The following is a 26,677-nucleotide window of genomic DNA, read 5'->3' as shown; positions in this document are numbered from 1 at the left end:
CGTCCTGGGCCCCTCTGGGCCACGGGGTGGCGGTCACTCTAGAGACAGTCTCCTTCCCAGCCTAAGGCTGCAACGGGTGGCTACAGGTGTGAGACCGGTGCCCAGAGAGACAGAGGTTCTTAAGTGTCTGCAGAAGGAAGTAAGGAAGAAGGGGAGGGAGAGAGACAACGGAGAGGAAAGAAGGGAGGAAGAAAAGCAAAGGGCAAAGAAAGAAGGGAGAAGAAACTGTCTGCCCGCGGGTATGACAAATAGATGATGGGTTCCCGTCCCCCGGCTTGGGGCTCCTCAGTCATCCCACTGGTGCTTTAGTGGGAGGTTTTGAAGCTGATTCACCTGGAAACCTGATCCCTCCCTCTTGTACGCTTACCTGGAAAGGGGTGAGTCGGTCAGCTGTGGAGGCACAGTGAGCCTGCGACCCTAACCTACTGTCTGGGCCCCTCCCTGGGGGCCAGGATTAATCCCTGGGCTCCCCGGAGATGAGGAGTCAGGAGGGTCCTCTCCCGGGGCAGGAGCAAAGACCTGCCCGAGTGAGCGAGTGATGCCTGGGGACCTCAGGGTAGGGCTCAGACTAGCAAACGCCTAGTGAGGGTCCCTAACCTCCGGAGTGTAGAGGCTGTTCTACACATGCTCTTTTACACTTCAGCCTCCGCCCCATGTCTTCACTCTTCTTGCTTACACTCCAGTTGGTGGCCGGAGAGAGCTGTCATGGAGCAAGCAAGGGGGTGTTGGGCAGGCCTGGTGGGGAAGGGCAGAGAGAGAGCGAGAGCCGCGGGTGTGGGATGGAGGGGCAGACAGCCATGCGCCCCCCAGCCCCCCCCCCCCCCAGCAAGGCCACCCGTCAGCAATATTCCACCACTGGGAACCTACTCCGGTCTCAGCCTTTGCACCTGTGTCCCCGAAGGTGGCCGAGGAGAGCGGAGGAGCGTGATCCTGGACATGCCCCTGCAGGAGCAGAGGACCTACCTCAGTGGGATGCCTCCCTTTCTTGCAGCAGGGTCGTCCCGGACATTCCTTGGCGGCAGATGGGCTCTCCGGGGCGGACAACTGCCCTCCTCGGCCTGAGTCTGATCCTGCTTCTCCGGAGCCAGGGGCCGGGGGTCCAGGGCCAGGAGTTCAGGTTCGGACCCTGCCGAGTGCAGGGAGTAGCTCTCCGGGAACTGCGGGAGGCCTTCTGGACCGTGAAGGACACTGTGGTGAGTGACGTTCTGCCCAGAGTGTCGTTCTGGGCTCGGCTGTGGGGGTTCCCGTGGGTGCGGGATAGTATTGTATGATGATAGAGCCCTTCGCCCCTTGCTCATTATGTTCCTATATGATAACTTTATAAAGTCCGAGGCATCACAAGGACCCATTCCCTCTTGCACATGAGGCTCAGCAGGATGTGGTCAATCTCTAGGGAAATAAATTAGCCCGAGGGGAATACAGAGGGGGCCTGATTCCCCAGGGCTTCATCTACATCCCAGAGGGGACATGGGGCTCCACCAACTGCAAGTCGTGGGAACTGCTTTAAGACCCGCTGGGGTTTTCAGCACCGGCTTGGCCAGGCTCCTGCTCAGCTGCTCTCACCTGCCAAGGCGTCGGCTAATGGTAAAAAGAATGGCTGAGGCTCAGGTGGCGGAATGTGACTGTGAATCTCTCCGGGTCCTGAAAGTGGTGACCCAGTACTCCCACTGGCAAGCGCACTCCTTCAACAAGGACTCAGATTTGGGGCAGAAGAGGGAGTGCGGGATCCCTGGGTGGCGCAGCGGTTTGGCGCCTGCCTTTGGCCCAGGGCGCGATCCTGGAGACCCGGGATCGAATCCCATGTCGGGCTCCCGGTGCATGGAGCCTGCTTCTCCCTCTGCCTGTGTCTCTGCCTCATTCTCTCTCTCTCTGTGACTATCACAAATAAATAAAAATTAAAAAAAAAAAAAAAAAGGACACAGTGTCCTTTATTTAAAAAAAAAAAAAAAAAGAAAGAGGGAGTGCGGTGAGGTAGCCTGGAGGAGGGGAGAGCGCTGGACTGGGGACAGGACAGCCGGTGCGACCTTGACCTTGAAACCAGGCACAGTACCTGCCCCCCATCACCTTCCTTGGTGACACGTTGTGGGGGGGCGAGGACGAGCTTGAAAGCTCCCTTCTCACCAGGATGCTTTGATTATAATCTGAGAATTGGAGGATGTGGCTGGTTGCAGAGGAAGCTCCAAGGGCAAGAGGCAGCTGAGAGGTGCAGCCCCCACCCCAAGCCAACCCCCACGGAATATGAAGGCAGAACATTGCCCCCGTTTGTTCTTAAACCCAAGAGGCTTGCCCCCTCCTGACCAGGGGAACCAAACAGGTCCCCGACCAAGGCTCTGAGAGCTCCTGGGATTCCATCTGCCCCCGAGGGTTAAGGGGAGTGATTTCTGGCTGGAAAGCGGAGCCCTCACCCCACAGGCTATCTCCGCTCAGCCTTTCCTGGGTCCTCCCTTGGTTCCTCTGGCATCTGAGATCTCAGACTGCATGGATCTGGGGGTCAGCGTGTGTTTGCAAGGTGGGTCTCTGTGCTGCCCCTCAAGCTGGACACATCTTTGCTCTCTGTCCCCAAAGCAAGCTAAGGATAACATCACCAGTGTCCGGCTGCTACGGAAGGAGGTTCTGCAGGATGTCTCGGTAATCAGACGTCGGGGAAGGACGATGCCTCTCTCTGGTGGCCTGTCTTCTACGGGTGGTCTAGGGGAGGTTGACAGAGACCACTTCTGCCCAGGCCGAGGTCTGGGTCGTCACCCCAGTGCCTGGGCTACGTGGCATGGAAGGTGGTGGGGATTAGGGCTCATAAGCATCTTTTTCTCCATTTATCCAGACTTGCCAGGATTCCACATCTGCTTAGGTCTCTTTGGTTGGTTCCCATCCTTCTTCCTCACCCGTTGTGCCTTCCCCTCACCCAGCTAGGCAGTCAGCGAGCATATGCACCGAGCCTTGATCCCTGCAAGGCACTGAGGTTCACCGGTGCTCACGGGGGCTCGAGTACAATCACTATGTTCCAGGGTGTTAGTTTGCATTTCTCATTTCTATTTCCAGTTCTTTCCCTAGACTCTCAGCTCTGAGCCACCAAGTGTCGGGTACTTTTCAGGCTCCATCACCACCACCCGCCAACCCCAATAGCTATCAGAGAGGCCATGTGGTGTAGGGAAAGAAGACTAAGCAGATGGGGAGTCAGGACTCCTGGGGCCTAGGTCTGCATCTGCCACTGGCTGGCTGTGCGTCCCTCCTCCCTGGGTCAGTGGTTCCTCTCATAAACCACAGGTGCCCCTCTGCTTGCCCCCCCCACCCCCCACCATGATCAAATGCTCCCTTCGGATCAAATGCTGCTCAACATCTCCTGGGAGATCTCTTTCTCTATGTGCTTATCTCGCCTCGTGGGGCATGTGGGCTGTCCATCTGGGGCCAGGGTGGGCACAGGGCTCGACTCCGCAGTAACCCAGACCCTCCCCAGGATGCCGAGAGCTGTTACCTCATCCGTGCCCTGCTGAAGTTCTACTTGAACACCGTTTTCAAAAACTACCTGGATGAGGCAGCTGACGTCAGGATCCGGAGGTCATTCTCTACTCTGGCCAACAACTTTTTTGTCATCGCATCAAAACTACAACCCAGCGTGAGTAGAACAATGCTGCTACCGGGGAGCCCACGGGAAGCGGTGTGTTTTGGGGAGACGCCCTCTCCCTCCCCTTATCCAGTCCTGGTTTTTATTCCATGAAGGGGATTCAGTGCTGTCATGGGAAAGAGCACAGGCTCTGGACGCTAGCAGCTCTGGATTCAAGGTCAGGCCTGCATCTAACCAGCTGGATAATGCCTCGCAAGACAGTCAACCTCTCTGAACTTCAGTTTTTTTTACCTATAAAATGTAGATAATCATCCATACGTGGCAAGATTACTGTGAAAATTAAAGAAGTCAGCCCCCACCACCGGTGGGGGTTCAGCAGCGGTTCCCTTGAGAATGTGGGATTCAGAGCTGGCCCTGGGAAGCCCTCTGGCATCACTGGGGGGGGGGGGGGCGGGGGGCGCTTGCCTCTGCTGCTACCCAACCTTTGGCACAATTTTTTTCTATTATCCAGCAGGAAGATGAGATGTTTTCTATCAGCGAGAGTGCACGCAGGCGATTTCTGCTGTTTCAGAGGGCATTTAAACAGGTAATCAAGGCCAGGATTGGAGAGCTTGCCTCTCCACCAGTAGATTAGCCTGAACCACCACATGAGGGTGCCATCACACGAGGGTGCCTGCAGAATTCACGGCAGGTCACTCCAGCAGGCATGCCCAAGAGCCACCTAATTTTGCACAAGCACAGGTATATTTGCATTAATTATCATACACTTTGCACAAGCTCCACAAACAACTTGGTCCATTTTTGTGCCAGTTTTCACATTAAAATGCTTCTATATTTCCCTGCAAGATGATTTCATTATTAAGGACTTTCCCTGTGAAAGTTTTACAAATACTTGAGCTGGGCAGCTGGAGTCTGAAGTAGGCCCCCGGCCCCAAACACGTACTACATAACTGCAGAATTTTCCATTATGCTCATATGGTCCAGTTTGTGAGGAAAAAAAAAAAAAAGCATGGGAAAATACATTACTGTTTCCCCAAAGAAAGCCAACAAAGAAAACCCAAACTTCATCCCCAGACTCCCCCAACAAAAATATATACGATTTTGATCAGATATATCAGTCTAAAAATAAATGGTAAAGAGTAATCATATTTAGAGGAAGGGGGCCAACTGGACCTCAGTCTCATCATCTGCATAGTAGACTCAGGAGTTGGCCAAATCCAACCTGCACTGGGATTTTATAGTTCTTGTTATCGGGAACTCCAGATGCTTTTCCCTTGCTCCTTACCCACTGCTACTCACTGGTCCATTGGTCCTCAGTGCTTCCCCCCACCTCTGTGAAGGAACCAGGGTAGGTGGGTGAGCTCCTCAGAGGCCATCCCAGAGGTGAGCCAGCTCCAGGAGTGGTGGGTGGGAAGGAAACCTATTCTTGTGGCTAATATGGTAGATCGTCAGCTCTCCTTTCTCTTTAGTTGGACATACAAGCAGCCCAGACCAAAGCCTTTGGAGAAGTCGACATTCTCTTGACCTGGATGGAGAAATTCTACGAGTTCTGAATGCCAAGACCAGGATACCCTCCTAGATCTCCACGTCATTTCCAACGTGCCGTATCCCTTCTTGTGATGTTCTATGGGCACTGCACACCCTTGATGATGGATTTCATTCTTGGCTAGGCTTGTCCTCAAAGACTTCATTCTTTAAATGGCCCCAAAGACAATCACGGAAGGTTCTCTTAGATGCTGTGAATGATCTACAAGGTAGATTTCTGTATTTATTACCACTCTATTTAATTCCTGTCAGTGTTTTAACTGATGTCATATTTATTTGTCACATCGTAAATTCTGTGTAGGCAGCAGGGACAGTGCCCCATGCTTCTTTTTTATTCTCCACAATGCTTGACACCGTGTGGGACAGTGGATGAGTGCTCAGTAAATGCTTAATAAACTGGGTTTTTTGTCTGTATTTGAATTATTGAGGATCAATGAGGGGGTGCTGGGATACGAGGTTGAACTTCATGGGCTAGAAACCATACTGCCACGAGATCTGTAGGAACAGAGCATTGGGGTGGAGGTGAGGGGCATCAGTTTGAAAGGTAAATGATAGAAGATACAACGCAGGCTAAGTGCCCAGCACAATGCAGCCTCACTAAACATTTCATTTCTCCCCACCCCATTTCCATCATCCCTTCTCATTGGGGCCCCTCCTCTCTTACACTATACATTCTTATCAGCCACTTGAGAGGGTGCCATTGTCAAGTTGACACTGCTGGTGGTGTCATCATACCTGGATGGACTGTCCAATCTCTCTGCTAATAAAAGGCAGGAGACTCATTTCTGGCAGCCTCTTCTTTCTAAGTGTGGACAAGTGCCCAGTAAGGCTGAGTTATGCATCCAGGAAAGGTCTTCTTCTCAACAGCAAGACTGGGTGTTCTCTAGTCTCAAGCTCTGAATGGACTTTGTAGTTGACTTTAGTCCAGAGATGCAATGTCTGCCTCTGCCCTGGCCCAGAAAACTGATGAGAAAGTATATGGTGAAGGGCCAATCTCTCTCCTTTCATGACGTAAGTGCTATTACAGAGCACCTGGCCCTCCAAGAAGCCACTTTCCTCCCCTACCTTGGCACAGATTACATGGCAAAGAAATGAGGGGGCATTTCTGAAGCAGAGATGTAATAGTTTGGGGTGACCAAAACAGACCAACATTCAGATAGGTACACAAAGTTAGTGCTAAGCCATGGAAGAAAGATAAAGAGATGACACAAACTATGCTATTTTTAAAACAGGGGAGACACACGGGTCAGGGTACTTATGTGCATCAAGGGAGGGAGACAGTAAAGAGAATTTAGGGACATGTATACATATGATCACTAACACTAACAAGCGTGGTTCTGAAAATTTACATTTCATCACATCAGGAGAAAATGTCCTCACCATCGGACTCAAGATGTACAGAAGCTCACTAGTAAGAGGCTGCCTCAAGATCAGGGCAAAGGAGCAGGGGCATTTCATACCTGACCCTTTCGTAACTCACAGGACTGAGGCATCCCTCACTACGAGGTCCAAGAGCCTTCCACTGGTGTGACGCCCAAGCCTGAGAAAGTCTCCCAAAGCCACAGCCATGCCTATGCTCCAGCCTGATGCCATGGGTCCGGAGCCATGGCAGTAAAGATCCTGTGATCAAAGACGCTCTGCAGATTCCACGGCTTGGAGAGGAAGCTGGTGCAACCAAGACAAATGCTCTGCATGCCCAGAGCCCACCTGAAAACCACAGGGTGGCTGCAGAGGTGCGCAAGAAGAGCTGGGAGGGGGCTACTGAGCTATTCTCTGAAGAGACAGGAACAAGACTTGAGGCTGGTGCAGGAGGTAATGAGGGCTCTGAAAACAGAGCAAGTATTGGAAACAAGCAGCTAGATAGGGCTCATTGGCACCAAGGTCTGGGCCCAGGGGGACAGCTGGATAGGTGAGTCAGGTAAGGAATATTGACATAGTCATCCGAATCTGTGTCCTCCGCGTTGGCAGCAGGCTCACGGTAGCAGCTCACATAGTCACAGCTGGTCTTCAGAGACGGGGCGTGGAGCCAGAGAACTTCAGACGCCTGGGAACAACCAAAGAAGTGTCACTGGATCTGGGGAGGGTGATTTTCGTATCTCTCCAGATAGATTTCCACAGTGGGCAATGGTGGGGGGGGCGCGGGGTAAGTGCGGGCTTGCTGATTTCTAGAAGGCAGAGATGCAGAAGTGTCTCTCACTTGGGCAGTTTCAGGGTGGGGTCTCACTCCAGATAACTGGAAAACGCTTAGATCTAGTGTGGGCAGGAAATGCCTTAAATGGGGCTCCAGCTAAAGTCACGTGGCTGAGCATGGGGCTGAAGGAGACTCAGCTGCCAGAGGAGTTTCCCCTCTGGGATTAGATGGTTGGTGTGACTTGTGGAATAAATATGCATATTCTTAGGGAGTTATTCAGAAGCAGGGTGAGTCATCCCCTGCACCTCTGTGAGGACTCAGAGAAGTTGTGATGTGGCATAACAGTACATTCCAGGAAGGGGCTGGGTAGTGAAGGGGAGGGAGGCGGTAGGCCATTTGAGCACAGTGGTGCTCTTCCTCCCCGGAAGGAAACCGCAGGATCATCTGGCTCGGGAAGGGTCAGTTCTTGGGAGGATGGGGCTGTGCCCTGACTCCAACACTGCACAGTTATTATGGCATCCACCCAAGAAAGGCTTCAGTGGGGAGAGTCGCCCTATTGAAACACAAGAGCTGAGGACAGAAGTCCAGCCCCATGAGCACAGTGAGCACTCGGGAAGTGCTCAGCCATGGAAAGCAGCTATTACTTTGTGAACTTTGCCAGAGAGGGAATGAGCTGCAATTTGCTTCAAAAACACATCTCTGGGTGCCTGGGTGGCTCAGTCCATTAAGTGCCTGCCCTCAGCTCAGGTCATGATCCCAGGGTCCTGGGATTGAGTCCTGCATCAGGCTCCCTGCTCCATGGGGAGTCTGCTTCTCCCTCCTCCCCTCTTCCCCTCACCCAGCTCGTGCTTCTCTCTCTCTGTCTCAAATAAATAAATAAAATCTTAAAACTATATACATATATATGTATATATATGTATATATCTTCTACTGCTTGTTACACTTCATCATTTAAGATTAATTTATCCTGCTTGAAAAATCAAGATGCTCCCTGTGAAGGCTAAAATATCGAGGCATTAACCATCCACACCTTGTGGTGGACTGGTTCCATCAAGACTTTTGCCGCTAATAGTGGGAATGAGAGTTTCAAGCAGGGAGGAAGAGTAAGATTTGAGCGAGGTACAGGCTCAGGCGAGGGTGTGTGCGGCTGCAGGGAGGTTCAAGGGGAAAGGGCTGGTGTAGAGGTAGAGGGTGCTGTGGGCCACGCCTACGCTGCCATGAACCTCCTCTGGCAGGGGCGCGGGAGGACACGGTCAAGAAGCTGGCGGTGACTGTGGCAGAGCTGTTACTTGTTACTGGGGATCACAGTCTCTTTTTAATAAGGCACACCATGGCCGGGTTAGGGACTCCATTTCTCAGCCTCCCTTGAAGATAGGTGTGGTTGCATGACTAAGTCATGGCCGGTAGGACGTGACTGGAAGTGATGTGTGAAACCTCGGGGTTATGGTCTACGGTCCCTCTCTCTTTCTCTTATGGGCTGGAATGTAGACATGGATGTTGGTGATTGAGTATGGACGGTGGACCAGGCAAGACTCCAGGGGACAGTAGAGCAACCAGACAAGGTGTTTGAGTCCCTGGGTGACCTGGTGGCTTCCTCTATCTCTTCCTGGCCCCCTGCTTTACCTTGGGAGGGAAACAGGCTTCCGTGTTGTGAGCTCTGTGGCTTAGGGTCTGGTGCATTAGCTTAGTCTACGCCCTAAATGAAACCGGAACATTTGCCACACTTAGTTTTTTCCCAGTTCCTGAGGCAAGAGTAGTAGTAGTGTTTATCTACTGTGGGCTACTTTAGAGAATAAAATACATTCTCTTCATAATTTGGATCAACAGAGATGAATGAACAGTTTGAGTACTTTTTACCCATGTGCCAACGGCCATTGATAGGAACAGGAGCTCCCTATGTCCATTCCTACATTTCCAGGGGACTCCTCCTCACCCAAGCCTTGAATCCTATCTACATCTTGACATCTATCTGCCAAGTCATCCTCTAGGCCAGGCTTCCGCAAACTCCAGTGATGGGCAAACTACCTCCTCTCGTCCTGCAGGGCTTACTAGAAAGTTCTCCCTCCTATTAAGATGAAACTGGGTAGATTCCAATCCCTCAAGGCCCTGGCGATCGCAGCTCTCTCGTGCGCCAGTGCTTGTCTGTAGAGTTGCCATCCATCGCCCCGCTGAGCGCGCGCTCACCCCACCTGCCCCCGGAAGCCGGTAGCGAAGCCCTATTACAATTGCGGGGCAGTCCGGGGAGACTGACGCCACCTCTTCCCAGACTGGAGCTGCTGGGACAGCCCCGCCCTCCGGCTAACAGGCCGCCCCCGCCCCCCCACCCTCCCCACCCAGGTCTGGCGCCGCGGCTGCCAATCAGGGGCGGGGCGGAGCTTACCTGCGGAGCGACAGGTGGCGCCGAGGGTCGGGAGCCGGGGAGAGGAGGGACGCCTAAGGGGACGCGGAGACGGAGGTGAAGGCGTGGCCTCGGGTACGCCCCGCCCCTGTCAGGCAGGCCCCGCCCCCGCCCGGCCCTGGCCCCGCCCCCTCCCCGGCACGGCCCCGCCCCCGGCCCGCCCGGCCCCCCGGGAAGCCCAGGGAAGGTCGAGCTGGCGCCCAGGCGCGGGGCGATCCTGGAGGCGCGGGTTTCTGCGGCTGCAGCGCGCCCGCGGGTCCTGCCCGCCCCGGCCCCGCCCCGGCCCCGCCCCCAGCCGAGCCCCGCCAGGCCCTGGCCCCGCCCCCGCCCCGCCGTCCCCGGGGGCGCGCCCAGCGCGCAGCTCACCCTCCGCGTCCGCCGCTCGAGCGCGCCGCGGGCAGGCGGTGTAGATGTTGTTCTGCGAGCGCGGCGGCTGCGACCCGCGGGGCCGATGCGGCGGAGGCCGCTGGGACGCCTCGAGGGCGCGCATCCTCACGGCCGCGCGGCGGGCCCGCCTGGAGAGGGCTGCCCCGGGAAGCCGGGGCGAGAGGAGAACGGCGTCAGGGGCCCGCGGCCACCGCGCCCGCCCTCGGGGCTCCCTCCCCGGCCCGGCCGGGTCTGCAGAGGAGGTGCTCGGAGGGTGTAAGGCCAGCCCTGCCGCCCTCTGCAGGCCGGCGGAGCCAGGCGCCCTCCTGGCCCCCATCTCCAGATCACGCACCCCCTCCCACGTTCCTCCTGCCCCAGGCTGCTCAGCTGAAGCTCCCGAGTGTCCCCTGCAAGGGGGGGGGGGGGGTCCAGCGGAGTCCGAATGTTCTGGGCCCTTTCGGCGCGCACCTCGCCCTCCCCAAGCCGCTCACCTTTCCTCCTCTGAATGACCCTTTTCATCAGCAGCCCCAGCAGTGCCAGCAGGATGAGGGCCAGGGTGGTGGGGACCAGGATGTGAAATCCTTGGTCTTCCAACCCAGGCACGGGGTCCTGGTGGAAGGCTCTGAGGATGGAAGCAGAGCGAGAGGGAAGATGAGGTCTGGGAGGAGGGAGGTTTAAGGCAGCACTCCTGGGTAGCCAGTTGTTTTGGAGATGGCTCACAGGTCTGTCCCTTGGCTAACAAAACCTCCCCCTCTCCCCCAAAGAGCCTTGTCTACGGAGTCACGAAACCTGGATTCAGATTCAGGTTCAGCTGTCTACTGGCTGTGTGACCTTGAATCAGTCCCCGGACGTCTCCGAACCTCATCTCCAGGGATGGGTGTAGTAAAACCTATTTCACAGAACTGTTAAAGGGCAAAACAAAATTGTAGATATAAAGAAGTGAAAGCACCTGGTCCAGGCGGCAATCGGATGTCAGTTCCCCTTCTGATTGTTTGCATCTCACTTTTCTTACAAGATTAGTGCAAAGACTAAACAAATTAAGTTTCTTATAACCGTGGAAAAAGATGTTTCTCTCATGGGGTGCCCTCATCTTAGAAGGTCTTCCGTCTATTTGCTCTACAGGTTGAAACCTCAGTACATCAGTTCTCTTTTCTTTGCAATCATGACAAACTAGAATCCATTTTTTTTTCTCTCACTGTCCTCAGTTCTTGTGTTTATACCAGCTACCACCCTCATCACAGTCAGACTGGCCTTAGTAAGATCAGACCTGGTTATGGCATGTTTTCATCTTTCTTACACTTTCAGGATGGAACACGATGCCTGGCAGGTAGTAGAAACTAAGCAAACATTGGTTGAGGGGCACCCAAGGGTCCCACGGTTGGTTTCAACTCAGGTCATGATCTCAGGGTCGTGAACTTGATCGAGCCCCATGTCAGGCTCCACGCTCAGCAGGGAGTCTGCCTGAGAGTCTGTCTCCCTATCTTTCTGCTCCTCCGTTTGTGCTCTCTCTCTCTCAAATAAATAAATTAATTAATTAAAAAAATGTTGGTTGAATTGACTTGGATTCTGGTGCAGTCTACTGAACTAGGAGTCAGGAGTCCTGGTTCTATATAGGCCACGTAGTTCTCATGACCTCAGTTCCTCACCTCTAAAACCCAAATGATGTTGGAGGTCTCTTTTCTTGCTAACATGCTTGTCTTTGCTTAGGCAAAAATAATTCCAATTATTATAGGTTTTCTTTGGAGACTGGGCCAATGCTGCCCCCTGGGGGTCCATTGCAGCACTTTCCTGGGTGTGCCCCAGCCTTGAGGCCAGTGCTGCTGTTCAGTAGAAACACTAGGTCACAGATGCAATTTAAATTTCCTAATAGCCACACTGAAAAAGTGAAAGAAAACAGGTGAAGTGGATTTTAATGGTTAATAGTTTCGTCGTTGGTTTTTATTTTTATTTAGATTCTCCCTCAAGGCAGATCTGAATGAATGCTGAGGGACTTAAAGATTCGGGTCTCATTTCTACAGGATCTCCTGCTGGGCATGGACAAGTGTATTCTTGTCATTGGACGACCGAGGTAACGTGCTACACTCATGGGTAGTAGAGTCCACAGTGGCCTGGAGCCAAGAAGGGTCTGGGATGGCGGGTGTTGCAGGAAGACTTCAGGGGATCTTCTAACTCTAGACTCCTTTGCCTGACCTCTAGCCCTTCCTGGATGGGTGGAGACCTCTTACCTCTGCCTGTGAAGCCTGGTGTGGTAGTTGTAGCTGGCCGTCTGGGGCCTCGGCAGTGCCTCCGGAGCTGAGGTCTTTGAGGCTATGGTGGAGGGCAGGAGGGTTGGGGGCTTGGAAGCTGCTACTGAAGATGCTCTGGAAACTCGAAGGTGGTGAGAGATTGGGATCGGGGGGGAGGAGTGAACTGCTGGAGGGGCCTCAGTCCTTGGAGCTGGTGTTACCACTGCAGGAGATAACAGGGAAAAAGTGACCTTCCCTCCACACACTCTGTAGTCTCCAGCAGGATTGGGTCACCCTCCCTTTCTGGAACACACTCTTTCCCTTCACCTAGACTGTCCTCACGGCCTGAAATGCCTTCTCAATACGTTCTCTACACCAAGTAAATTCTATGTATATTTGCTTCAAATGCCATTGCCTCCAAGAGGCCTTCTCTGACCTCCCAGGCAGAGGAGCTTGTCCTCCTCTGAGCATGGAGAAAACCCTATTTGTAGTTCCATCCCTCCTCTGCTTTATGCTGTATGTGTGTGCTTGGCTATTCTCCTTCATCCCACGCCTGACAGTCATAACCGTGGGTATATGGGATGCTCGGTTACACTATCCCTCTTGGCACTCAGCAGAGTCCTCTAGTGTGACAATTGTTCAATTAATGTATCTACCCTCACAAGATAGACGGGAGGATATGATGGAGATAGTTGCCTGTCAAAATGCGTTTAAGACAGAAAAAGAATGTAGGATGTAAAAGTACCCTTGGTAAGGTCATCGGTCTTTTTATTGCAAAACAGAATTGTTAAAATCACCGTATTCCAGCAAACGTAGACAACCCTATGGGCAGGAGGCATGAGGGACTCTGGCTGGAAGAGGTCGGCCCAGTCTGGGTTTCCACAGGTCATTCATAGAGACCTAAGATTTTGTGAATGAAGCATGAACTTCATTCCTTGTGGTGCCACCTGGTGGTGATGTGTTCAGTCCTGCAACTAGTCCTGACCAGCCTTTAAAGGTGGGCGGGAAGCACATAGGACACTAATCTCAGAGAGGTACCCTCTCCCAGGACAGGGAAATACCCATCTGAGACTCACCTGTGCTCTGCAACCACTCCGCGAACTGAACACGTCCCCCCTCCTCCACTGCCACAATGCCACGTCATCTCTCCCTCCCCCTCTCCTACCCTGGCTTCGGTTGAACTGACCTTTAGGGATGAATTCGAAAGAACTGGGAGGTGGGGGCATCTTGAACCAAGGGGGCATCGGCATGTGTAGGAATTTATGAAACCAACTTGGAGGCTCAGGCATCGGCTCCTCTTCCCAGAATAGGTCATACTCTGTGGAGGCAAGGGGAGGGGGAAACACTGGTGGGTTCCGAGAACAGGCCTGGGAAAGGGACGTTGGTAGGAGTGGAAGCGGGCTCAGCCAGGGTGGATGGCGGTGAGGCGGACGAGGGGCTGGGGGCAGAGTCCAGCAGGAAGAGCCGAATAAGCCATGGGCTGGAGACTTCCCTGAATGATAGGCTCTTTCATGATACCTTCCACCCCCTCGGTCAACCTTGGCACCAGAGGCCACTGGGATTCTAGGTTGTTGACTTGGTGCTGCCTAGGAGTTGGAAAGTCAGTGGAGGCAGGGAGAAAGATGGGATTTGGAAGAAGATATATGGAAAGGATCAGATTATCAAGTGCCAAGTCTGGTCTACAAATGTGACTTGAAATCCCTGATATTTCTCACGGGACAACTATGTAGGACAATTATGCCCTTTTGCTTCCGATTTCCTCCTGTCTCGGAGCCTCTCCTCGATCTAAAGCCCCCAGTGCTCTCAGACCTTGGGTAGGGTGGATCCGGAACAACACTAGGAGAGCGCTTGTCTTGTTCCTTTCCTATGGTTTGGATAGGAAATTTTGGGGACTGTGAGGTTTCAACTCTATAAATCCCGATCATCTTTGGACTGGCTGACATGGCGGTAGCAGGACAGTCTGGGGACTGCTCTACTTTGAGGGCTGTGCCAGCCTTCCCAGGTGGGGACATTTGCTGGGAGCACTGAGCCGGGGGTACCTACCACTGTGGACACTCAGGGTGACTTGTTGGGTCTTGCCCCGGTCTGTGTTCATGCCGGTTCCACAGGCATAGATGCCACTGTCACTCTTGGTCAGCTCGGTGACCTCTACTAGGAACAGCTTCCTATCTGGACAAGGCTTCAGGGTGACTCGGTGCTTGTACTCTTCCTTGACGAAGTTCTTGTTGGATACCACGGTGGCACATACTCCGGATTCGGCTATTTCCCGGCACAGATAGAGCCTCACGTGCATTTGGGGAAGTGGGCACTCAATGGTAATGGATCCACCAAGCATTCCCTCCATCTTTACTTCTGGGAGGATCCTCAGAGCCCCAGCCACTGCAGGGAGAGGGAGTTCGTGTAGAGGAAGCCGCAGGCCCAACCACATCCCCAACTCCAGGCCCCAGCCTAGCCCCACACTCCTCCCCAGCTCCAGCCCCAGCTCCATCATCACCCCAAGCCTCAATGAGCCCTCAGCCTCGGCCCCCTCCTGCTCTCTTGCCCTTGCCTCATCCTCTGCCCCCCTCTCATCCCTAACCCTACATGTACCCTCAGCCCGGCTCTATGCCCTGTTCCCTTTTGCCCAAGCCTGACCCAGACAGACCTCTCCCAGCCCAAGCCTTAACCTAACCCTCAACTTCATTCAGACCCAAACCCATAAGATCCCAGACACCAACCCCCTAAGAATATAGTCAAACCTCCTGGCCCACCCCAGGATGAGATGCTGTGCCATGGTGGCCCCAAACAGCACATAGCACCCAAGTGACTTCAGTGTGGTGTTGGGAGGCACAGTGCTGTTTTGCTGCAAGAGGTTTTCTATCTAGTTTTATTTTGCTCAGATCCACTCAGCCAAAACGACTGTTCAGCCTCGGATTTTATTTTTTTAAGTCATTAAAAAAAAAAAAAAGCATTTATTGAGTGCCTTTCATGTGGCAGGAAGGTAGCTGGCATCCCTGCCTTGCACATAATAAATCATTTAGCAGGTGATAGAAGTGAACAGTCACACAGCACAGGGTAATAAATTCCACGACAGAGATACACAGTGTTCCTTGGAAACAGCAGAGACCCCAGGACCAGGTTGTTGCAGAGGAATAGTGCAGTCTGAGGAAGGGTTTCTGGAAGAAGTGATGTCTCAGTTGTGCCCTGAGTGTGGAGGGCAGTGGAGAGAACTATGGTCATCCTCACTGAAGTAGGGAACACAAGGGTGTGTGTGAGTGCGTGCATGTGTGCATGGGTGTACGCATACTGCATGTGTGCTAGGGAGGGTGTGAAGCAGGGAGGAATAAATGCATGGTTCATGAGCCCCTGAAATCAAAAAGCTCACGCTTTGGCTGAGAAAAGGCAGGTCTAATGCGGTTGAGTCAGCTGGAGAAGAAGGTAAGTCCAAGTATGATTAGCTATCACCTAAGTGGGTCCCAATCAGTGTTCACATATTTCTGGGAAGAGGAGCATGGGGTGACATGTGTGTGTTGGAGTGAGGCCCGGGGACTTGAGTGGAGGAGGAAAGACTCTTCTGGGCAGTGAGTACGGCCCCCAAAGAGGCTGGGATATGAGAAAGAACATGGCATGGGGGAGGGGTGGCAAAGAGGAGCCAACAAATGTCTTGAAATTCATACACTGACCACACATTGAGCATAGCTCCAACGAGTTTAGAGAGATGAGGACAGTCAAGGAGAGAAGCAGAGCCTGAGGCTCCCGGGTGAGCAGAGAGAGCTGAGGAGGACGTCTGGGGAGAGGAGGACGTGTGGGCAGCAGTGAAGAGGTAGGAACTGCCGTGGGCGGGCCAGGGCAGAGGGGCCGTGAAGGGAGCATTTGCTGGGGCACGTTCAAATCTCAGAGTGTAGCTGGTGTTAACGTGGTAGGGAGGAGCAGAGGGGCCACCGGACACGAAATAGCTGACACGGGAGCCTTCACATGCATAATCCGACGCTGCTTCTAATCTGTTGGAAACTGAGGTGTGTGAGGCAGCCTCATGGGTAGAGCGTGACCCATTCAAAAGACAAAGACGCAATCCAGGGGGTGGGGGAATTACCCTGTGCGTCCAGACAGCCCACACCTGGGTGCAAGGCCGTGCACTTGCCAGTGAACATGTATTTTTAGACCAACTCCGCCAGCAAGGGGAGTAAATACCACTTTCCCAAGTGCAAGATGCTACTGTGTGGGCAGGGGTGAGATGGAGCAGGGGAGCGAGGGGTGTCCACCTATACAGACACCTCAGTGACCTCACTCTGCTCAGGGATGATCTGGTAAAGCCCTGGCTGACCCAGACCCTCCGTCAAAGGTGTTGAAGCCCTAACCCTCAATGTGGTGGTGGTAGGAGGTGGAGCCTTTGGGAAATAATCAGGGTTAGATGAGGTTCGTGGAGCCCTCATAATGGGATTCATGTCCTCATTCCCTCCTTGTACACAAGAAGAGGCCACGCGAGCACCCAGGGAGACAGTGGCTGTCTATAAGCCAGGAAGAGGACCCTCACCAAGTGCAATATTTGCTGGCATCTTGATCTTGGGCTTCTAGTTTCCAGGACTGGAAGAAAGAAATACCTACTGTTGAAGTCACGCTGTCTATGGTAGTTCACTGAAGCAGCCAGACTGTGCAAACTCTGAATGGATGAAACACAAGAAAAGCTGCTGGGTACACTGAGCTCTGGCCCCAAGGAAGCACGAGTTGGCGGGATACGAAATGATCAGACCCCAGCTCTCCTTGGAGTTCGTGGCACCTTCTAACCCATACCCAACGCTCAGAAAAGCAGATTTCCCAAAGAGAGAAAAGTGAGAATATCTCCTGGTTTGGAACTTAATGCACAGTGTGCTCAAGATTCATGTGGGAGGAACTCACTAGGCTACAGATGGCTTGATCTTCCCTTTTGGCAAGGTGGTTACATCCAAGTAGGGTGGGGCCTGTGGACCTGCATTTCATGTATTTTATTTTATTTTATTTGAATTCAATTAATTGACATAAAATGTATCATTGGTTTCAGAGCTAGAGGTCAGTGAAAACAGTCTTACGTAACACCCAGTGCTCAGGACATCACATGCCTTCCTTAAAATAAGCATCCCAGGTACCCTTGAATTTTTGCAATTCTGAACTATGTGGTTATTAGCTCCAAATGATTCTGGGGACTAAAGGGCGGGGTGGGAGAGATACCCAAAGGACCCACCCTGCTTACTATTGGTATTTTAGAGAGGCTATTGTAATGTAAGTGACATTAATCTCTAAATTGGTGACTTGGTTTTCCATGATGATGGTAGGGGACAGGGATACATGCCGTTTAAAAAGTCACTCTCAGTACGTAATTGGATATAAAGATATATATTTGGAACATAGGGAAAACCACAAAATTTCCATATTTCCATAATGAGAATCATGGCAAATGCCCACAGGCCTTGGCTGGGGTGGTGCTCTGGAGCCTGGGCTTTGGATTCTATGTAGCGATGGTTTTTCCAGGAGATGAGAACCCTGTCAACTTAGAGCAGAATTATTTCTGGAAGAAGGAAGTTAGCTTGAGGTTTTTAAGTTTATCACATGGAGTGTGAATTTCTAAAAAAGAATGAGAAACGTCCTCCCCAACTTCCCACCCCCACATATGCCAACACGTGTGTCTAGGCCGGCTGTCTGCTCTTTGTCCTGTCACAAGAAACGGAGTGTCCCCTCTCCCCCCAAAAGCCAGTCCTTCCTCCTGCGACCCGAGTCTGTCCTGAGTCACATTCTTTAGACCTTCTCCTGCGCCGCCGTCCCTTTCTCCTCCGTGTACCAGTGGTCTCCTCTCTGCCTGCACGGCTGTGGCCTACGCGCTTGCTCTGATGTTGCGCATATTGAAAAAGCCCTCCTCTTACTTTTTGCCTTCCCTTCAGCTGCTGTTCTCCCCTCCTCTGTTCGCTCTCCCAAACGCGTCATTGTGATCATGGAATCCACCTGCACACCTCCCACTTCCTCTTCACCCTACACCTGTCAGAGTTTTGTCTCCAACATTCCACTAGGATGGCTGGTCAAGGTCAGCAGAAATTTCCTTGTGGCCACATTTGGTGGCAAGTCATTGACGTGCCCTCTTGGCAACATCTGAGGGAACTGCTTGAAATGCTTGCTTCTTGTGGCTTCCCTGATGCCACAGTCTTTTCTTCTCCTTCTCTATCCGCCTCTCAATGTTGGGCTGCCCCAGGGCCTGGAACTTGGGCCTGTTCCCACCTGCATCTTCCCTTCCTCCTCCTGCACTAGCTCGTTTACTCCCATGGCTTTAATGCCAACTCTACATAGATTTCACCAGAATATTTTTCTCCAGTCTTGTCTGTACCTCTGAGCTCTGGAATCACCTTTCTGATAGCTCCACTTGGACTCGACTTGAACATCTAAGATATATTTCAAACTCACGAAGGCAAAACAAATAGACAAACAAAAAAGAAGAATTCTTGGTTTCTCTTCCAAAACCTGTTCCTTCTAAGCTCTTCCTATTTCAGGGGATAACACCAGCATCCATCCAACTGCTAAAGTCCAAAACTCATTCCCATATCGTATTAAAGAATCAAGAATAAATTTTAGGATTGTGTGTGTGTGTGGATGCGCGTGCACACGCATGCACACATGCACAGACCGGGTCACAACATCAAGTGTATGTATTATCATTTTTTGAGTCAAGGTAAAAAAAAGATTTGAAAGTCCACACCACGTAACACTGCCTTGCTTTATTATGGAGCTTCATCTAGGGCTGCAGCCAATGTGGTCTACGGCTTGGGCCCCATGCACTGGGCCCTGGGAACCAGGACCACCCCCCAAATTGGTACAAGCTGGGGCAGAAATACAGGTAAAGGCCCAAACATCAGACATGTAAGTATTTTAAAGTTATAAACCAAGTTAATGAACTGTTGAATAAAATGTGTTCTATGCCCTGTCTTGGCAAATTCACACACTTTTTAGATGTCCACTCCAAATCATTTCTAGGTGGGAAGAATATTTCCTGTTCCTAGCCTCTGTCCCCTCTGCCTTCTTTTCTCAGCACCACCTCCTGCCCACACCACAAGGATCCTGGTACGCACACAGCAGATAACCCAGCTGACATGTATTAGCTCCACCCATCTTATTCCAAATGATCACCTGTGGCCACCCTTTTATAGAATTAGAATTCTAGGATAGAAGACCTGGGATAGAGGTCGCACAGTCATTGAAAGTGGGCCCATAGTCATTTGGACAAGAAACTTGAGGTCTAGAAGAGGGGACATGGGTGCAGGCTCAAAGTGGACAATCTCCTTGGGCCTGTGAACTCCTCACCCTGTGGGAAAGGCTACAAATGGAGACGGACCAGACCTAGACCAAGGATCCCTCTGGCCCAGCTAGAATGGAGGTATTGCTCAGGACAGACTGCGGTGGTACAATTTAAGTACTCTTCATTCCTAGAGTCTTTGACCCCCACCAACCCCTCTCTCCTCTCAGGCCTATGTTTAGTTAACCATCCACTGGGTTCACATGAGCCCTACTACCACCTCTCAGTCTGACATTTCGTTAAAGCTGCATTTCCTTGGTCTTTTAGGGATTTTTAATCTTCCACTCAACAAATATTTGACTTTATTCCATATTCAAGACATCAGGAAGAAAGCAAATAGAATTAAAAAATAATTTTGACCCTCAATTAAATAATAATTTTTAAGCTTATCGTTTAATCAACAAGATGAACAGATGCCAAATCACAACATAAGGCAGAATGAGGCCCACTACGGGGATTCAGAAGATAGGGCTCTGGAAAGTGTATGAGAAGGAGGTGGAGGCTGAGGTGGACTTTCAAGGATAAAAGGTGGCGATGAGAGGAAGGATGTTCCTAGCAGAAGGAATGGCATGAGTAAAAACACGGTGGCAAGAATGTCCTAGCACATGTTCAAGGAGAAGTCCTCTTTGGCTGGAGGTTAAGAAAGTGCAGGGGAGGGTGGTAAGGTCGGAGGGTAAATGAGGAGCACAAAGGAGGAGTTTGTAGGCAGTGGGAGCCACTGAAGGTTGCTGGGAAGGGCAGTCCTGCGATCAGAGTCAAGCATTAGAAAGCGTAAGCTGGAGCCACAGGTGGGTCAGGTTGGAGGAAGTGGGGATGACTGTTCTTTTCCTTTCCATTCCCTTGAGGGGAGACTGCCACTGCTGCTCATTCTGGTAATGCTAACCCAGAAACTACATGAAGTGGCCATTGATTGGGTCACAGTCTGGGTGGGGATAAATGGGGAGACATGGTGAATGGAATACTACTCAGCCATCAAAAAAATGAAAACTTGCCATTTGCAATGACATGGATGGAACTAGAGGGTACTATGCTAAGGGAAATAAGTCAGTCAGAGAAAGACAATTATCATATGATTTTACTTGTATGTGGAAATTTTTTTAAACATTTTATTTATTTGACAGAGAAAGAGAGAGCACAGGTAGGGGGAGTGGCAAGCAGACGGAGAGGGAGAAGCAGGCTTCCACTGAGCAGGGAGCCTGATATGGGGCTTGATCCCAGGACCTCGGGATCATGACCTGAGCTGAAGGCAGCCACTTAACTGACTGAGGCACCCAGGTGCCCCTCATATGTGGAATTTGAGAAATAAAACAGAAGAGCATAAGGAAAAGGAGGGAAAAATAAAACAAGACGAAATCAGAGAAGGAGACAAACTATAAGAGACTCTTAGCTATAGGAAATAAACTGAGGGTCGCTGGAGAGAAGGGGCGTGAGGGGATGGGGTAAGTGGGTGATGGGCATTAAGGAAACCCTGTGATGTCATGAGCACTGGGTGTTATGTAAGACTGGTGAGTCACTGACCTCTACCTCTGAAACCAATAATACATTATATGTTAATTAATGGAATTTAAAATTAAAAAAAAACATTAAAAAAATATTCTGGCATTTTTCAGCTGATATTGGAGATAGTTAAGATGGATAGGAATTTGAAGTGAGATTTTAGGCATGTTGCATTTCCTATCTTGGTGGAACATAGAAATGGAAGTTCCCAGAAGACAGCTGTAAAGTGGTATGGAACTTGGGGAACGGATGAGGGTTACTGAATGGGAGAGGGAGTCTTCATTTAAAGGTGAAGCTGTGGGACGCCCGGGTGTCTCAGTGGTGGAGCCTCTGCCTCCTGGGGTCCCGGGATCAAGTCCCGCACTGGGTTCCTTGCAGGGAGCCTGCATCTCCCTCTGCCCATGTCTCTGTCTCTCTCTGTATCTCTCAGGAATAAATAAATAAAATCTTTAAAAAAAAAAAAAAGCTGAAGTTGAAAACCAGCAGCAAAAGAGATTCAAAGAAAGAGAAGGTAGAGGTAGGAAGAAAGGAATTTGGAGGCACTTGCCTTAAGATCCCCTATTATCAGGCTAAGATGTCTAGGAGAGGTGACACCTTCAGCCCTCATGAGTCAACATCGCCCCGCAGGAGATGTGTCTGGAGTGGAGAGAGGGGCTCTAGCAGAGAACGGGGGAGGCTGCCCAAACTTCACGTGGTCTCCATCCGGATCCCATCCTAGTCTGGTCTGCCACTGGTCTGCCACTAAATCTGTCCAGGGACGTCAGAGCCAGAGATGGCCCGCAACTCCCCTACCTGTGGCCAAATTCGAGCCTCATAAACCGTGCACAGTGCTTTCCCGTGGCACTTACCTGGCAAGAAGCAAAGTGACCAAAGCCAGAGGTCCATGGCTCCTTCCAGAGCAAGGTCCCATCCAAGAGCCCCTGGAGATGGGAACAGAGACCCCCTGCTCACCCAGGAAACCTTTACAATCTGGAGCTTGAAAGAGATCTCTGGCCTCACGAGGAGCAAGGCTTGAAAATGAGGAAATGACAACTTGTCTTGTTTGCTCTCTTGTCTTAGACTAAAAAAGAAAATCGCAGCAAACCACAGCGGAAGTTAGGAATTGAGAAAACATGTTATGTTGAGTGCAAATGGGTCACCAGGGTTCAAAGGGCTTCTAGGCAGCTCCTAAAAACCATTAGAAACTCTCAGGTATGATATTTCTTTGCCTTGGACACTTTTTCTTTATGTAGATTCACTAACTTGTGAGCTCGCGTCACTTGCTCTATCCCTGTCTTCAGGACGAAAGAGACCTGTCACCAATTTTCTCCATCTGAGGAAGACCGGGTGGATAGAGGCTCAGGCCTGAAGCCACAAGATGCTGGGGGTAGCCCTTGAATTTCTTTGATGGATTATTTTGAGAACCTGCTACGTGGGACTACTAACCACAGGTTTTGGGAATTCCCTCCCTTTCTCTAAGCCTAGGTCCCTTTATCTAAAAAATGAACGTGGGACTAGATGGGAATAACATCCCCACCCATTGGTCCTGGAGTCTTAATTAACCCCAGTTTCCCCAGCACCTCATATCAACCACCTCCCATCTCCCCCAGCTGTGCCCTAAAGGTGTTGCCCTCTGGCAGGCGCCCAGGCCACCGCCCAGTGCCCACAGGTCCGTGCAGGAGATGATGCGACAGTGCTTAGGGTCACAGGCAGCCTGGCAGAAACGGCCTTCAAGCCCCTGACGGTCCACGGGGCAGGCCCAGTGACTGACGGAGAAGAAACAAATGCTGAGGCGGTCGGTCGTGAGGTATCACAGGAAGAGCTTTGGGTTCCAGTCAGATTGTGTGGGTTCTGGTCCTGACTCGGTGCTTGCTAGCTTCGGGCCTTAGTTTCCCGGACGTCCCAGGGCTCCCGGGAGGCCCAGCGGAGGCCATGGTCATGGAAGTGCTTGAAGGGCCCTTTCCCGTGGAGCCGCACGGGGCTATTCCTTATCAGGAGATCCCCCGGGCTCCATTCCTGACGGTTACATATCAGGTGGCTTCCCAGCGTCCACGCCTCCAGGCACGGCAGCCTCTTGAGCCCGTGGAGGCCGGAGGCCCTTTCCACCCCCTTCCTGGGAAAGCTCTCAGTGGTCCTGCGCCCACTGCTGCCCGCCGGCCCCCCCACGCCGGATTTGTCACATGCTCTCCAAAACATAAAACGACAACATCCGCAGTACAAGTAGCGTGTGAGGCCCAGAGCAGGTGCAGAGGAAACGTGTGTGGGGGCGGGCAGCCTGCCCTGCCCTGCCCTGCCCTGCCCACCCCCACCTGGGTTTCCAGCAGCCCAGAGCTGAGGTCGTCCTGATTTCCTCCAACCACCAAGTGGCCCAAGGTGGAGGGGGCAGGCCTGAGGCCTGGTCAGGGTGAGTGACCACCAGAGGTCTCGGTTCTGGTCAGCCTCCACCTTTCCCTACTTGCAGGGCTCTTCCAAATCCCCGACAGCTGTCCCACAGTGGACATCTGCCACCTGCTGGGCTCCAGGCCTGCGACCGCCTCTGGAGGGAGAGAGAATCCATGAGTGAATGTGCCATAGGTGTGCCAGTGGGCGTAAGAATGTGTGCGGTGTGTGTGTGTTGTGTGGTTGTGAGTGTCTAAGAGTGTGCGGGTGTGGCGTGTGAGTGACGAGGGACATATGACTGTGCGCATGTGACTGAGCGTGAAGGACACGCCATGTGGGACGCGGCGAGGGTCGGCCCGGGAACGCGTCATGTGTGATATGTTAGTGTGTGGGTGTGTGGTGTGTGGCGCAGGGATGGGTGTGTGGCGCGTGAGGTGCGACTGTGAATGTTTGGAGTCTGAGGAATCAGAATTCGGGCCCCGGGTGGCCCTGTCCCTAGCATCCCCAGGCGTGACCCCAGGGTCACCGGGCCTGGGCCCCAGGGGGAGGCGGGCCCCTGGCTAACCTCAGAGCCTGAGACCTTTGCTGTCTTCATCCTCTCCCCCCTCTCCTGGCTTCCTCCACCGAAATTTCATGTCTCCCTTCTGACCCCAGTGCCCTGAGTTCCACTCCCCGGAGAGGGTGAGAGGCCGGAGCACGCCGGGAACTCGTTGGCCTTTATGTCTTCTGGGGCCGGTGCTGCACCAGAGGGGATGAACCCCAGGGGGAAAATCCCGAGTGTAATGACAGGCAGGTGGATAGCACAAATGACACCAGGTACCCCGGGAGCTGTTCTAAGTCCTCCAGGTAAATGCACTTAGTCCCCATAATAACTTGGGTTTTATCATCCTCCCTATATCACAGGTGGGAGAAGAAAACTACTGTTTTTTTTTTATAAGATTATTTATTTATTTATTCATGAGAGACACACACACAGAGAGAGAGAGAGAGAGAGAGAGAGAGAGAGGCAGAGACACAGGCAGAGGGAGAAGCAGGCTCCATGCAGGGAGCCCGATGGGGGACTCGATCCCGGGTCTCCAGGATCGCGCCCTGGGCCAAAGGCAGGCGCTCAACCACTGAGCCACCCGGGCTGCCTGAGAAAACTACTTCTCACGAGGTTGCTGTGAGATTGCCCGAGGGAAGCACCACAGAGGGTCTCGCATGATGCCCGGAAGGTAGGGTGAGTGCCGTGGAGAGCAGCCCTGTCGTGACGGTGGACGTTGTCCTTATGGGTTGTGCTTGGTTGTAGCATCACCTGACTGACCTCCTACGTCACCAGACTTCGAACAGCCGCCTCCTGGGCCTTTCCAGACTGAGCGCTGAGATCCTAGGTGGCCCTCCCCATGACCCAACACTGCTCTCCCCAAAGACAGACTGTGAGAACCTCCACCCCCACCCCCACCCCCGCCTGCTGGACTCACCAGAGAGCCCACTCGGGTAGAGGTACCTGGCTCAGGCATCCTGTCGTTCCCGCTTTCCGAGAACTTGGACCACAGGCTTGCCTGTGAGCCACTCTGCAGGAACGGGGCTTCGGGAAGGTTCACTTTACTGCTAGCCTACTCCTGGCTTTGTGGTACAACAAGTGGTAAGACTTCTGCCCTGAATATGGCTCTACTTCTGTTGGTACTCTAAGGTTAGAACCCTGATCCGTAGGATTTGGCATGAATTTTAATGTGACTTATAAGAAAAATCTGGAATTTAGAGTATTCCCCTCCACACATCTAATCAAAGACTTTTGACTCTAGTGAGGGTGGATTGGCTGCCCATTTTTTAAAAATCAGCCTTATGAGGGACATTTCCACTTGTGGAATCTTACAGTGCCATCTTCCTTCTCCTACCGTTTCAGCTCCCCCGGCCAGCTGGGGGCCAGAGGTCTCAGTTTTACGTCACTTCTCTTGGTGTGCCCCCTGTCTCCTCAGATATGTGGTCTTTCTGAGGTGATCCCTTATGTAATTTTTATTGTGTAGACTCCCCTGTAGAGTTCATCATTTCAGAGAAGCTGATGGGGTGGGGTGGGAGGACTGTCCTTGTTTCTCTGCCTTGGGGACCAGCTTCAAGACCTTCCCACAGTCAGCTCCTCTCTGCTGTCTCCTCTCCTGAAGAGAAATGTTCCGTCCTGACTCTTGGGAAAGTCTTGGACAAACGACGTATACATCTTTACACACCCAAACCAACGACTATCAGCAGATATTTCAGCCACTATTGGGTCTTAGTATTATGGAATCATTATATTACATAAAAGATTTTTGAAAAGAAAAAAAAATCAAGATAATTCAAGGACTTGAGGTTTTTTTTTATCATCAGAAATATTTCAGTGGTTTTCTGAGTGTTTGCTGGATACCGATCGCTGCTATTTGGTTTATCATTAATCCCGCAGTTGATTGTTATTCCCCAGCACTGGGCTGAATAGTGTCCCTCAAAATGTACACCCACTGGAATCTCTGAATATGACCTTATTTAGAAATGGGCACTTTGCAGAGGGAATTCATTAAGATGAGGCCAAACTGGATTTGGGTGGGTCCCAAATCCAATGACAAGGGTCCTTGCAGGACACTACACCACGTGAAGACACAGAGAAACACAGTGGGAGAAGGCCAAGGGGGGATGGGGCAGAGGTTGGAGCAGTGCAACTGTGAGCCAAGGATCTCTGAGGATTGCTGGCGGCCCCTGGAAGCCAGGAGAGAGGCCGAGCCTCCTCAGATTCCCCCTCACATCTCCCAAAGGGCTCAACCCTGCAGACATCTTGATTTCAGGCTTCAAACCTCCAGGATGGTCAGACACTAAATTACGGTTATATTAAGCCACCCAGTTCATGGTACTCGGTTACAGCCACCCTCGGAAATCAATACATTCCCCCAAACTAGTGACTTTTTAACCTATGAGATATCCCATTTCAACTACAGACCAGCTCCCTTCTTCATGAAAAGATTTAAGGTGGACTTGGGGTAGTATGTGATTATACTGCTATCACCTATTTATAATATCAATTCAGAATCATGTAAGATTGTCTATGGCTTTAGTGGCATTTCTTGGCCTTTGATTCTAGGGACTGGGATAGGCTATGTGAGCTCAGGATTGGCTTGTGGGTTATTGGCATTAATACGGGCGCTGCATCTTAATACTTCTGCCCCAGGCATGACGCTTTGCAGGTCGGGGAGCAGCTTCCAGGGGAGAAAGGAGTGATAGGTTCTGATGGACCTTGTAGTTTTGTTCTTCTGGAATGATGGTCCATTATTATATGGAATGATGGTCTATCGCCATTACAGAG

General features: G+C 51.9%; 2 protein-coding genes across 4 annotated transcripts; one reads left to right on the top strand and one right to left on the bottom strand.

Moving 5' to 3' along the window:
* The first annotated feature begins 911 nt into the window (after nucleotides 1–911).
* Nucleotides 912–5,623, top strand: IL24 (interleukin 24). Its single transcript, XM_072831269.1, has 5 exons — nucleotides 912–1,193; nucleotides 2,566–2,628; nucleotides 3,452–3,610; nucleotides 4,071–4,145; nucleotides 5,029–5,623. The coding sequence occupies exons 1-5, from the start codon at nucleotides 1,023–1,025 to the stop codon at nucleotides 5,110–5,112; spliced, it is 552 nt and encodes a 183-aa protein (XP_072687370.1). The 5' UTR covers nucleotides 912–1,022; the 3' UTR covers nucleotides 5,113–5,623.
* On the bottom strand, nucleotides 5,396–22,076 carry FCMR (Fc mu receptor). Of its 3 annotated transcripts, XM_072831267.1 has the most exons (9): nucleotides 21,861–22,076; nucleotides 16,738–16,863; nucleotides 14,268–14,603; nucleotides 13,411–13,542; nucleotides 12,225–12,447; nucleotides 10,491–10,621; nucleotides 10,000–10,158; nucleotides 9,616–9,668; nucleotides 5,396–7,148 (listed from the first exon to the last, which is right to left on the bottom strand). In XM_072831267.1, exons 2-9 carry the CDS (start codon nucleotides 16,757–16,759, stop codon nucleotides 6,972–6,974), a joined length of 1,233 nt encoding a protein of 410 aa, XP_072687368.1. In that variant the 5' UTR covers nucleotides 16,760–16,863; nucleotides 21,861–22,076; the 3' UTR covers nucleotides 5,396–6,971. The 3 variants fall into 3 exon arrangements, with proteins under 3 accessions (XP_072687368.1, XP_072687367.1, XP_072687369.1); XM_072831266.1 differs by lacking the exon at nucleotides 16,738–16,863 and having other exon boundaries at nucleotides 21,861–22,074; XM_072831268.1 differs by lacking the exons at nucleotides 10,000–10,158; nucleotides 16,738–16,863 and having other exon boundaries at nucleotides 21,861–22,073.
* Nucleotides 22,077–26,677: the final 4,601 nt, after the last annotated feature.

The sequence above is a fragment of the Canis lupus genome, chromosome 6, assembly GCF_048164855.1.
Source record: "Canis lupus baileyi chromosome 6, mCanLup2.hap1, whole genome shotgun sequence".
Classification (NCBI taxonomy): domain Eukaryota; kingdom Metazoa; phylum Chordata; class Mammalia; order Carnivora; family Canidae; genus Canis; species Canis lupus.
Note: the sequence above shows the minus strand (reverse complement) of the source record. Positions and strands in the feature narration are given on the sequence as shown.